Source organism: Prionailurus viverrinus, chromosome D3, assembly GCF_022837055.1.
Source record: "Prionailurus viverrinus isolate Anna chromosome D3, UM_Priviv_1.0, whole genome shotgun sequence".
In the NCBI taxonomy this organism is placed as follows: domain Eukaryota; kingdom Metazoa; phylum Chordata; class Mammalia; order Carnivora; family Felidae; genus Prionailurus; species Prionailurus viverrinus.
Window position 1 is genome coordinate 23543662 of NC_062572.1, and position 12456 is coordinate 23556117.

General features: G+C 51.7%; 1 protein-coding gene across 2 annotated transcripts; it reads right to left on the reverse strand.

The window, feature by feature from the left end:
- Positions 1-8449: 8449 nt before the first annotated feature.
- On the reverse strand, positions 8450-11844 carry MTFP1 (mitochondrial fission process 1). Of its 2 annotated transcripts, XM_047828057.1 has the most exons (5): positions 11509-11844; positions 10595-10722; positions 10060-10292; positions 9426-9541; positions 9024-9065 (listed from the first exon to the last, which is right to left on the reverse strand). In XM_047828057.1, exons 1-4 carry the CDS (start codon positions 11573-11575, stop codon positions 9451-9453), a joined length of 519 nt encoding a protein of 172 aa, XP_047684013.1. In that variant the 5' UTR covers positions 11576-11844; the 3' UTR covers positions 9024-9065; positions 9426-9450. The 2 variants fall into 2 exon arrangements, with proteins under 2 accessions (XP_047684014.1, XP_047684013.1); XM_047828058.1 differs by lacking the exon at positions 9426-9541 and having other exon boundaries at positions 8450-9065.
- Positions 11845-12456: the final 612 nt, after the last annotated feature.

The window sequence follows — 12456 nt, forward strand, 5'->3', positions numbered from 1 at the left end:
AGCACAGAGCCCAACGTGGGGCTCGAACTCATGAATTGTGAAATCATGACCTGAGCTGAAGTTGGATGTCCAACTGACTGAGCCACCCAGGTGCCCCAGAAATATTTTTTTAAATGTTTATTTACTTTGAGTGAGAGAGAGAGAATGTGTGATCATGAAAGGGGCAGAGAGAGAGGGAGAGAGAGAGAGAGAGAGAGAGAGAGAGAATTCCAAGCAGGCTCCTAGCTGTCAGCACAGAGCCTAATGTAGGGCTCAAACTCCTAAACTGTGAGATCATGACCTGGTCCAAAATCAAGAGTCAGACACTTAACCATCTGAGCCACCCAGATGCCCCTCTTCCAGAAATATTTAAAGGTTGGAGTTCTCATATGGCAAGACTCTAAGGATACCAAACAGCATTAAAATACAACCTGAGTTTGGGGTGCCTGGGTGGCTCAGTTGGTTAAGCGTCCGACTTCAGCTCAGGCCGTGATCTCTTGGTTTGTGGATTTGAGCCCTGCGTCCGGGCTCTGTGCTAACAGCTTGGAACCTAGAGCCTGGAGCCTGCTTCAGATTCTGTGTCTCCTTCTCTCTACCCCTCCCCCACTTGTGCTCTCTCTCTCTCTTTCAAAAATAAATTTTTTTTTTCAAAAATTAAAAAAAAAATGAAACCTGAGTTTACCTTTCCCTATTTCTTCTCGTCTGTGTGAGCAGTGGTGTAAAAGCACACTCACCCCTGCATAGCCCCAATTAATTCTTTTTACCATTTGGGCTCCTGACCACCTCACCACCCTGTCTGAAGAAGGATTATCTCATCCCAGAGGGCAATGGCAGACCAAAGACCAGAAAGAAGTTTTAGGCTTTTTGGGTGTTCATTTGTTTTTTTTAAGATACGAATGTAAGGCATCTGTTTAGCGTTTGCTAGGTGTTTACTGCATGACAAGCTCTGCCTTAGAAGCCAGGGGTGCATAACTGGGGGGGCCTCTGCCCCCCAAGTTTGCCTGGCTGGGGACCCCGAGCCTCAAGAAGCAGGACTGCCTGGACTCCAGGAGGATCCTGCTCAGCCTAGGACAAGGCTGAAAGACTCCCAAGAAGCAGGGTGAAGGTCAGGGAAGAAGAATAGGTGACCCAGGGTTCTAGTGTCATTAGCTCTCAGTGGGGGAAGCAGCAAGGAACTCCAGGGGCTGGAGGCGTTAGGAGGTGAGGCCAAGTGTTGAAAGGCAACCAGCAGAGCCACTCACAGGCCATCAGGAAAGAAGTCCCCTCCTCCAGGTATCCCCAGGATGCCAAGTCTGCTCCTGCTGCTCCTCAAGTTATCCTCAAAGGGGCTCACCAGGTGCACTGCTGATAGGGGGAGGCTCAGCTCGGGGAGGGGGGGAAGGACCCCCACCCAGCACTCCAGGTCCCAAGGGATCCCCATTGCCCAGAACTTACCCAGCTGCAGCAAGACCAGAGCAACCTGCAGAAGGCCCCTGGGGGTGGTGATAATGAAAAGAAACACTGCTGCCCCCCCTCCACAAGCCCCCTTAAAATGGTCCAGAGGAGGCTGGGGAGGGAACAAGCCTCCTCTGGAGCCCACAGGTGAGCCTAGGGCATGGCTGAGCTGGGCACAGGCCAAATACTTCCACACTCCCCCATCTGCCTGTAGTGCCTCCTGATTTTAGAAAAGATACCAACGTCCTCCTTACTCATGAGGATTTAGTGAGGTCTGTAAGAGTTAATGCTGATGGAAGGCTTACCGCACAGTGGGCTTCATGTTCTCACCTGTAGGATGAGAACCCACTGCACTGGCTCTGGTGGAGGTTGTATAACACAGTGCTTAGTACAGTGCCTGGCACACAGTAAGTGCTCCATCCATGTTTGCTCTCAGTCTTTCATAACTCTTGTCCAAGGGGAGGGAGGGGCATGATGATGGAGGGGGCTGCACAGCAAGATGATGCTGTCTGGAGAAAAAGTCGAGAAGTGTTCATGGGGCAGGTACCATCAGAGCTGGGGCTGGCAACAGAAGAACACGGAAGTGGAGAGGGCACAGCCTGGATGAAGGAACAGAGGCTAACGCACAGGGCACATCCAGGGAACGGTAAGGAGTCAGCAGAGGCAGGAATGCAGGTGCAGGGGTGAGTCGTGATGAGAGATGAGGCTGTCAAGGCCTCAAGGCTCTGAATGCCACGCTGAGGTGTTGGGACTGGATCGTGGAGGCTGCCTGGAGTCATTCGAGGTATCAGAACAGAAGGCCCTTGGGGAGATTCAGCCACCAGCACGATCAGCTCAGAAGAATGTTCCTTTATGCATTGGGCATTTAAGGAGTTCCCAAGATCTTAGTTCGTACAAATAAGTCCACGACGATCACCTTCAGCTGCACATCTTTGGACAATCATCCAATTATTTCCTCTGAATAAATTCTTAGGGAGTGGAATCCTTGAAGCATATAACTGGCATAATTTATATCTGGATTAGTCATCAGATGGAATGATTCAATCAATTGCCCTTGAAGTAGAGGTGTCTTGACACACTAATAATGGCCAGTGTTTGTGGAGCTCTCTCTGTGAGCCTTGCTCTGGCTGAATGCTTTGTGAGCCATTTCTCCTATAATCCTGGCAGCAGTTTTAGGAGCTCATTATAGAAGATTGTATGGTGAGGAAACCGAGGCTCAGAGAGGTTAGGTAACTTGCCCATGGTCACACAGCCTGTGAATCAGCTCTGCCCTTGCTGTGTAGAGAACCATGAGTTGGAAGACAATGGGAACAGAATCAGAATTGGGCTGAGAGAGGTTAGGGGAGGAGGGAGAGAGGGAAGTTAGAAGAACTGGAGAGAATGTTGAGTTACATGGGAGGGCAGGTAGGGGTGGGGGACAGACTGTGTGAGCTTAGGCTAGTGACTCCAACTCCAAGAAACACAGACCTAACTATGATGTGGTTGTAAAGAGTAAATGAGCCACATGGCAGGAAGTGCTTAGCACAGGACTTGGTGCAGGCCCCCAGGGGTTCACTAACATGCTGTTCTCAAAAACCCTGGAGGCAGTTTGAAACAGCCAACAAAGCATGTTTGGTGGTGCTGCCTCTTTGTGGTGATGCTGAGCATTGCATGAAGTGGCCACCGGGGAGACCCAACTCCCAGAATGCTCTCGGACAAAGGCCTGGGGGGCATTGGGAAAAGACAAGCCTCCCCGCCCGTGAATCCCAAAAGGGGCCTGCCCCTCCTTTCAGGCAATGGAGGAAGTATCAGGCTGGAGGGAGCCCAGAGGAAGCTACCAAGCCAGCACTAGGGGGTCAGAGGGTACTTTGAGGGGGAAGGAATTGAGTAGGCTATAGTCAGCGGAGGGAGGGTGGGCCTACAGTGTGAGGTGGGGTAAAGGTTGGAAGGGAGTGTCCAGTAGGAGGGAACACTGTATGAGAAAGCCCAGTCAAGACAAATGTCAGATCTAAGAAACCAAAAAGGACAGAATGGCTGAAATGAAGATTTAGGGGAAGGGGCAAGGGTGGGGTCATCCATACTATGTAGGGATCTAAGTAAGAGTCCCCACAAGGAGTCTGGACTCTGTTCTGAACATTATAAGAATGTTGGGTAGATAGAAAAGCCAGGGGTGGGGGTGGGGGTGTGGTGGGGAGATAAGCCAGAGGCTGCTGCCCTCATCCAAGCCTGGAGGGGACAGATAGGACACGTGGTGGCAGAGGATTGGGGCAGAAACTATATGAGTGAATGGGAACACCCAGGGAAGAGCGAGAAGGGCCTGAGCCAGAGCACCAGGCGCTGGGGTAGCAGCCGGAGGAAAGCTGGAGTGAAGGCTCCAGAGGAGCAAGGGTTGCAGCCGAGGCCACCTTCCCTTCTCCCCACCTGGCTTTTTTGGGAGAAGGAGCAGACCAGGGATGAGTCTTACCTATGACCTTACAGGCTGTGAGGCCTCTGCCAGGTCACTTGCCCTCTCTGATCCTAGATGTGGGTCTATACAGGGGGATGATGGTGCTATGACCCACCTCCTGGGTTGGCAGGAGGGCCAGAGCAGTAGTGTGCTGGTAAATGTTTAATTTACTGGCTCCCCAGGCAAGAGGACCCTGATTTGTTGATCTTCGTGGTATAAACAGTGCCATCAAGGAGCACCTGGGTGGCTCAGTCAGTTAAGCGTCCAACTTCAGCTCAGGTCATGATCTCATGGTTTGTGAGTTTGAGCCCTGCATCAGGCTCTGTGCTGATAGTTCAGAGCCTGAAGACGGCTTCAGATTCTGTCTCCTCCCCTGTTCATGCTCTCTCTCAAAAATAAATAAACATTAAAAAAAAAATTTAATAGTCCCATTGTGACCTATTTCAAGCTACCCAAGAGAAGTTACTGAACACAGAGTTGTAGAAGCAACATGCTAATACTCTAATAGAGTACAGCCACCAAACAGATAACAAGAAATATAAATAACCTCAAGAGTGTAGATAATAATGAAGTCTAGTAAAATCACCAAGAAGCAACATGTTTTGAGTGTTACTACCTGTTCTTTTTTGGTTGAGTGTGTGTGTGTGTGTGTGTGGTTTTTTGAGATATAATTGACATTATATTAGTTTTGGGTGTAGATGATTTGCAATTTGGATATATTGCAAAATGATTATAATCGTCTAGTGAACATCCATTACCACACATAAGCTACAAATTTTTCTTCGTGATGATAACTTTTCAGTACCTTTGTTTTTAATGTAACACATTTTTGTAAAGTTTTACTTATTTAAGTAATCTCTACACCCTACATGGGGCTTGAATCCATGACCGCAAGATCAAGAGCTGCACTGAGCCAACCAGGTGCCCCAATATATCACATTTATTTATTTATTTATTTGGGGGGAGAAAATCAAGGGCACAAGTAATCAAGGGCAGAGAGAGAGAGAGAGAGAGAGAGAAGCGGGGCTCATGTTCATCTGAGCAGGGTTCAAGCTCACCCGATGAGGGGTTTGTGCTCACCCGAAGCAGGGCTCAAACTCATGAACCATGCGATCCTGACTTGAGCCAAAGTCAGATACTTAACCAGCTGAGCCACCCACGTGCCCCAATATAATGCATTTAAATCTGTTTATATCCTTCTTTTTTTCACCTTATTTAATTTTTTTTTCCAGCTCTTCCCTAATTTCTTGGCTTGGGCCTCCCCACTGGAACTGGGCAGGTCCAGAAGCACAGCAGTGGCCCCTTGCCACTCTGCCGTGGCCAGACCCGGGCCAGAGACTCTTTCGGTTATTACAGCAACCAGGCCCTTGACGCTCTGACACACTGCAGGCATCTTGCACCAGCCTCTCCCCCTCATTTAATTTTTAATAATGGCTCTGTTTAAAATGATTCCTAAAAAGGTAACAATATCAGCTCTGGCCCCTATGAACAGCACTAGCACACCACTATTTGGCCCACAGCAAGAGGATGTGCAAAGCCTCCAGATGGGCCTGGGTCTCAGGCATCCAGGAGAGGCCCAACCTCTGCCTAGGGGGCTGCTGGGCAAATATTAGAGGAGACAAGGAGAAGCACCCTAGTCTCAGTGTCCCCGGGTAAGCCACAGGTTTGCCCACCACCCCACCACTCCTGCCCAGGTTCACATTTGGCAGGCACAAGATCTGCTTATTCCCAGGGGCCTCATAGACCCAACACTAGCTCCTGCTTTGGGGGGCCTTATTTCCCCAAACTGCCTCAGGAAAATCATAAGTAATAGAGTCATTGGTGAACATCTCTTTATTGGAAAACTTCGGTAGGGGTTGGGGGCTCCTTAGACCCCGCTGCTTAGGCCTACAGCTGGACATGTCTGCAAGGCTCTGTGCCCTGAGCCAGCAGCAGTGGGTGAAGATGCAGAAGCCCATGCCTAGGATAGACGTCAACACCACCATGAGCAGAGTCCCTGACATCTGCATCAGCAACAGCATCAGCAAGCTGGGGAGACTCCCTGGCGTAAGAGGCAGAGGTTGATCAGGGCCTGGAGAGGCAGTAAGTACACCAGCAAGGGCTGGAAAGGGGCTGGGCAACAGCTTCCACCCCCCAGACTGTGTTGTTGACTTGGAGAGAACGGGTGTACTGGGCTAAGTGGTGCCTATGTGACCTCAAGCCTCAGTTTCCTCATCTCTAAAATGGGGCTGGTCATTTACCACGTCTACTGCATAGGATTCTTAGGAGAATCAAATGAGGTCATCACAGAAAAATGGAAGCTGCCAGGCAACAAACGGTAGCATTTATTAATATATAGTGGGTGGCAGTTACCCTTCTTCAGGGTGAGGAGGCTCAGAGGGGTGAGTGGCTTCCACAGTGATGGGGTGAGCGAGCTTAAAGCTAACTTGTCTGAGATTTTGGGCTTTACTCTGGCAGGCCATGAATGAGGGCCAAGTGGGGGAAGGGGGAAGGAAGAAGCCAGAACCAGGTTCTACTGGGATTGCCAAGGGTCCCCGAACCTGGGGCCCCAGTGTCTTCCACTGTGAAGGGCACCCTGAAAAGGGCCCAAACTCTGGAAAGGGACTCCCTCGCTCACCTCTGGGCTCCCTGGAGTCAGAAGCCTAACTCAACTAAAAGGACCATGTCAACTGGTGGGAAGCCTCCTCAGTGGCCTTGACAGAGGCTGGAAGATAAAGATATCCCACCAGAAGGCTTTAAGCCATCCACCCACCCAACCTCTACATACCTCTAACCTTCTGACCTAGTATCTGCCCACTGGTGCTGAAAGTTGAGAGAAAACGAAGCTATTTATCTCAAAGCAAGAACAGAACATGTTTACACCATGATGTCAGTGACTAAGAGCCTTCTCTCAGTAAGGCACTTACCAAGATTGTATGAATGGAATTGAATGAGTCTCTAGGCATCTGTTTAATAAAGATGAGACCAGAAGCTCAAAAGTGGCAGACCAAGCTTAATGCCCTCATTTTATACTTGGGGAAATTGAGGCTCAGAGAGGGAAGGGATTTGCCCAAGATCACACATAGAAGGGGGCTCAGAGGGCTCTCCAGAGGCCAGATCCCTCTTTGATTCTCCTGATCAACAGATAACTTGAGTGGGTCTCATAGTTTGGAAGGGCCAGGGTCAGCTTCCTCAAAGGTCTTCAGAAGCACGACAGTACCTTCCATAGGCCCATCCCCCCCACTGCTATGAGTGCCTCAGAGCCTACCCCTAACCCCTACCTACAAAACCAAGAGGCTCCAACCTGCCAAGGCTCTTTGATGGGGTGACCAGGGGCAGGTAACCACACAACAGGTGCACACTCTCAGAAAGAGCTGAGGGGCAATACAGAAGGGGTATCGGGGCTGGTTATGAAGAATGTTCAAGGTTGACTAAGAGGAAAAGTATTTCCAGCTGAGGAAGAGTGTGGGGTGGGATAAGAGAGGCTAGGAGGCAGGTGATAGGGAAGAACACAAGGCTGGGGCAGGTCCAAGAGCTGTGGCCCAAAACACAGAGGTCTGACTCTGGCCAGCAGCTCCCAGTTTTAGGGGGAACTCAGAGGGTGGAAGGTTAGAGACTAACTGAGCAGGGAACTGGTGGTAGAACCCAGATGTCATAGGGATGCAGGTATGAACCTGGTGGGGGGTACAGGGGGATGCAGGACTGGAGAGGGGCATAGAAGGGGGCAGAGAAAGGGCTGGAGAATTGCAGGGGCTCAGAGCATTTAAGGGAGCCGGAGGGAGCAGCAGGAGACTGAGCAGAGGTCAGGGAGGGACTGAGAAAGGAACCCAGCTGCTGTGGGATGAGAAGGGCAGCAGAGAAAGGCTCACCGTCAGAGACCCCCAGACATCAGACTCACCCTGCAGCTGCAGACACCCCCAGAGCATGAGCCACAACTGGAGCCCCCATCTTGTCTCACTAGCCATCCTGCCCAGTCCCTTGGCTCCTATAAGTCCCCATCCAGGTGCAGGGGGTCTCTCTGGGGTGGGGTTAGCCCCCCCAGTCTGTACCTGGGCTGCAAGAGGCATGGCCAGGGTCTCGGCTGGAACCGATTTGTGGCTTGGAGCAGTGCTGAGTGACAGAGACCTAGGCCTGTTTCTGCTCCACATCCAAAACCCCATTCCCCACCTCTCTACCCCTCCAAGTTGTTAACAGCCAAAAAAGGGGCTGGCCCAGAATCAAGGAGGAATGTCTCCCTTCCTACAGTGCTCCCAGGGACAGCCCCTGCCCCCTACTACCGGGTCACTCTTTTTTCTCCAAGACTCCTGAGTCTTCTGTGATACTCATATGGGGGCTGTCTTCACCTCAGGCACCTTCAGGTTCAGGTGGTTCCTGCCCAACAGGCTCCCCTTCCAGAAGTATTGGTCCTTTAGGCTTGCAAAGAGGTCAATGCCCAAAGGAGGCTGACAGCACCAAGGGTGGGATCCCAGGCATCTGCAGGGGAGCACTGGTGGGTGGGGAGGTACAGACAGGCCCAGTGCTGACTATTGCAAGCAATGCATAGCCAAAGTTGGCCTCCACCTCTGAGGGCCCCCAGGCTTGCTCCCCACCACCACACCCCTGCTCATCCCCAAGAGGAAAGGAGAAGAGAACTCAACTTTTTGAGGATTTATTGGGCCGGGGGCTGTCCTGTCTTCCAGGCAAGTCCGAGCAGCTCCTGCACCAGGGATGGGCTGGCCAGAGAATCAGTCCTGAGGGTGCCCACCACTGCACTGCTACATTTCTCCGTGTGTCTGCTGCTCCTCCAGCCAGCCATACTGCCATGGGGCCAAGCCACTGGGACTCCTGGGTCCCCAGCTTGCCAAGTGATCTTGGCTGTATTCCTGGCCCTATCTGGGCCTTAGTCTGCTTATCCTCCATGGGAGGATGTTACTTCCTTGTCAAAAGACAGGTCCACTCCCACTCAGTATCACGGATTCCATGGAAGCAAATAGGGTTCAGGTGTCCCCTTTCTGTGAGTTACTGCAGCTGCTGCTCCTTGAGGCCTTTGTGTCTCATTTTCCATTGGGCTCAAATATACTCAGACGCCAGGGCCTCAGACCCCAGAAAGCCAGGCATCCACATCCCCTGGCAAGAGGAGGAAGTTGGACCAGAGCAGGGAGTAGGCCAACTCACACACCAGGTACCAGGGCGGGATCAGGAGGAGCTGGGCTTCTCCACTGAAGGGTAGAGCTTGCGCAGGCTGGAGTCCAGGAGGAAGTCCACTGATCTGTGGGACAGTGGACAGTGATGAGCAGGTGACCAATGGGTGCTAGTGGGGGAATGGGAGGCAGGAGGTCAGGGCCAGCGAAGGGATTCCTAGATGCAGGACACAGTGCCATTTCTCTATTCAGTTGGGGAAACTGAGGCACAGAGAGGTTAAAAGGCTCACCCTTGGGACTTTGGGTCAGCTATGTTCCCTCGGAAAAAGACTGCTCCTCCCACTCTATGTTGATCTAGGTTGGCCCATCTTTGGTTCTATGAGCAGGCACATGACCCACGCCTGGCCAATCAGAAAAGGGAAATTGGCTCAGGACTAGGCACTCAGTCCAGAATAGACCAATGACAGCTTTCCGACTTACTTACTTACTTTATTTATTTATTTATTTATTTATTTATTTATGGTCGACTATAAGAAGCTTCCTATGGGTCTTGCTAAGCTGGTAGGATGGAAGCTGGGAACTGCTGGAAGCCATCTCTGCTCCCCTGTGGAGAATATGAGTGAAGCCAATAGGGGGTGGTGTCAGAAGACAGGCAGCAGGATGGGGAGACCAAGACCCCTAATGACATCATTTGGGTGCCTAGATCCAGCCATGCCTGAAAGCAGCAGAACTCTGGACTTTTCAGTTTCATGAAGCAATTAATTCTTATTTTACTTAGCCCAGTTTCAGGTGGGCTCCTGTCACCAAAATCTCCCCAAACCCATCCCCTCCAATGCGCACCTGTTCCTGCCTGCCTCCGGTTGTTTTGTAACACTAGGTTTTCTTTCTAGAACTTACTGGTCCTGTGTCCCATACCCTCAAGGCATCCTCCTTATGTTTACTGCCAAAGTACCTGCCAGGATCATATGACGAGGACACAGACTGTCCTTTCTACCTGAGGAGTCCTGAGTGCCAGCCCTGCCTCTGCTGCTACTGTTGTGTGCAAAGTGGGGACACCATGTCTCTCAGAGCTTATCTCCACCTGTAGAGTGGATGATCCCTGAAGCTGGAAGGGGCACTCACCTGTCAATGGGGTGGATGATGACAGGGATGACCAAAAGCCCCAGTGCAGTGGTAGTCCACTTGCGGATGGACAGAGGCCAGCGGGTGGCAGTGCCCAGGATGTAGAGAGAGGCAGCACACACACGGTTGATAGTGAAGCCTGGGATGGCCACAGAAGCCAGAGCCTGCCACACGAAAGTGTCCACCACAGCCACAGTCACCCTGGTGCTGCGGCCTGCTTCAGGGCTTCGTACCTGGTAGGGACAAGAGATACTTCATCCAGCAGGGCAGAGGTGGGAAACGCTGTGGACAAGGGGCATGAGGTTGGACCAGGGGAGGGAAGTGGCCGGTTGGGGGTGTCGGGTTCTGGACTGTACCAATTCAGGGCTGGGGGCAGGATGTAGCACCCTACAAACAGGATGGGGGTATGGACTGCACCAGGCAAGGTTGTAGGGGTTGGACTGTCCCACAAGGGATTTTACCACATGCAAGGCTGGGGACTAAATCACAAGGGAGTGGACTAGGGTCGGGGGTTGAGAGGCAGGCTAACACTCACATCTCCTGCCTTCTTGCCCTTGTCAATGGCATCTGCCAGCACGTAGGAGCTGGATACACCATAGCTCAACCACACCACAGCCGCTGGCACCAGGGAGCGGAATGCCTCTCCCACCTCATTGGCATAGCCTGTTGGAGAGGAGACATTTAATTCCAGGGGTAGGAGTGGGTATGGTTTGCTCCACAAGGGGGCACTAGTCCTAATTCCCAGCCTGCTAAGGAGGAGCTGGGTGACCTTAGGTAAGTGATTTTACTTCTCCGAGCTTTCGATTCCCAGTCTATAAAGAGGCATCCATGATGAAAAAAAAAAATTTTTAAAAAGAGGCATCCATGAAACCCACCTCCATTCTAGGCCCATTGTGGGAGCGCTGAGTACAGTCACCATTGTCATCACTCACTTGCCTTCCCAGTCTGGGTTCTAGAAGCATGAGCACTAATGGAGAGACTAAGAGCAAGTTCCCTGATGAGGTACTCACCATGTGCCAGGCCTTTCCTCTGCCTTATCTCTTTCTACCCTTACAACTACCACCCCATGAGAGAGACGCTGCGTTCATTCCTTTATGATGAGAAAACCAAGAGTCAAACTGAATCGGTATGAGGCCCCATAATCTGACTCTACAGCCAGTAACCACCCCCCCCCACCCCCCGCCCCGTTCCTCCTAGCCCGTCTGGAGCTTACACCTGGGAGACTGATCTGTACAGACAGACCCCGAGGGCAGGGGTGGGCCGACCTGAGCTGTGTGACTCTGGGCAAGTCCCTAGCCCTCTCTGAGCCCAGTCTCTGGCCCGGGCAGAATGAGAACTAAGATCCTTCCACCTTCTCCAGGCCCCTGACCAGCGTCTGGCGACCCCTACCTCTCCAGCCACATGGTGAGGGGTCGCGGAGCCCCTCGCGCACCCCCGGCCCCCTCTCACCTAGGTACCGCACCCACGTGTCTCGGAAAATGTCGCGCTCAGCACCCCGAGGGGGCGGCTCGGACATGGCGCTTCCACCTCCGCACCAGCCACTGCAGCCGATACCACTTCAGCTTCCACTACCGCTCCAATCTGCCGCGGCAGGACCGGCTGAAGGTCCGGGACTGAAGGACAGGTCGCGCTGTCCCCGCCAGCAGGGAGCGTCTGCAAATTACCCCGCGCACTGAAGCCCCTCTCCCAGGCTTGGGCTTTACAGATTAATTTTCTTCACGTTTTTTTCTGGGTTTGAGCGGTTGGCGCAGTCCTTTCCCACGACTGACTGACTGTAGTTTTGGAGCCTAAGAGAAGGGGGTTCAAATGCGGGAAGCTACACTTCCTAATTACACTTCATAGCTGTGTGACCTCAGGCAATAGGCTGTACTTCGCTAAGCCTCATTTTATTAATGTATTAATGTATTAAATGCGGAACACAATGTTCACTCCTCGGACAGTTGCAAGGATTATTTTTAGGTAACCATTTGTTAAGTTTACTGATCAGACCATTGACTAAAGACTCTAGACAGATTACTTTCTTAAAGCCTCCCACCAACCTGGGACCCCCATTTTACAGATGATGAAATAGAGGCACAAAAAAGATGGGTCACTTTCCAGGTCATACAGCTAAGTGGTGAAGCTGGCATTTGAATCCAGGCCGTGTGGCTCCAGATTCCACGCTCTTAAGGGGAGTTGAGTTAATGAGTCTGGGGAGTGAATGGTGAGCGCCCTGAAGAAGTGGGTATTTGGACTCGAGTGCCTTCCTGGCAGGTGCCATGTTCATTTATCAAGCTCTGGGTTCTAACCGGATCCACATAACCCTCAGACCAAGCTTCCTGGGGGCAGGACCTTGAATGAATGAATGAATGAATGAATGAACGAATGAATGAGTCAAGGGAAACAAGACTTCAGGGA

What these genes read in the sequence shown, in the direction of transcription:
- MTFP1 (XM_047828057.1), bottom strand. Translation starts at nt 11,575, where the DNA reads ATGTCCGAGCCGCCCCCTCGGGGTGCTGAGCGCGACATTTTCCGAGAC. An exon ending in AGGGCAAGAAGGCAGGAGAT is followed by an intron (nt 10,293 to 10,594) that starts GTGAGTGTTAGC and finishes TGTCCCTACCAG; the next exon opens with GTACGAAGCCCTGAAGCAGG. An exon ending in ATCATCCACCCCATTGACAG is followed by an intron (nt 9,542 to 10,059) that starts GTGAGTGCCCCT and finishes TATTCTCCACAG; the next exon opens with GGGAGCAGAGATGGCTTCCA.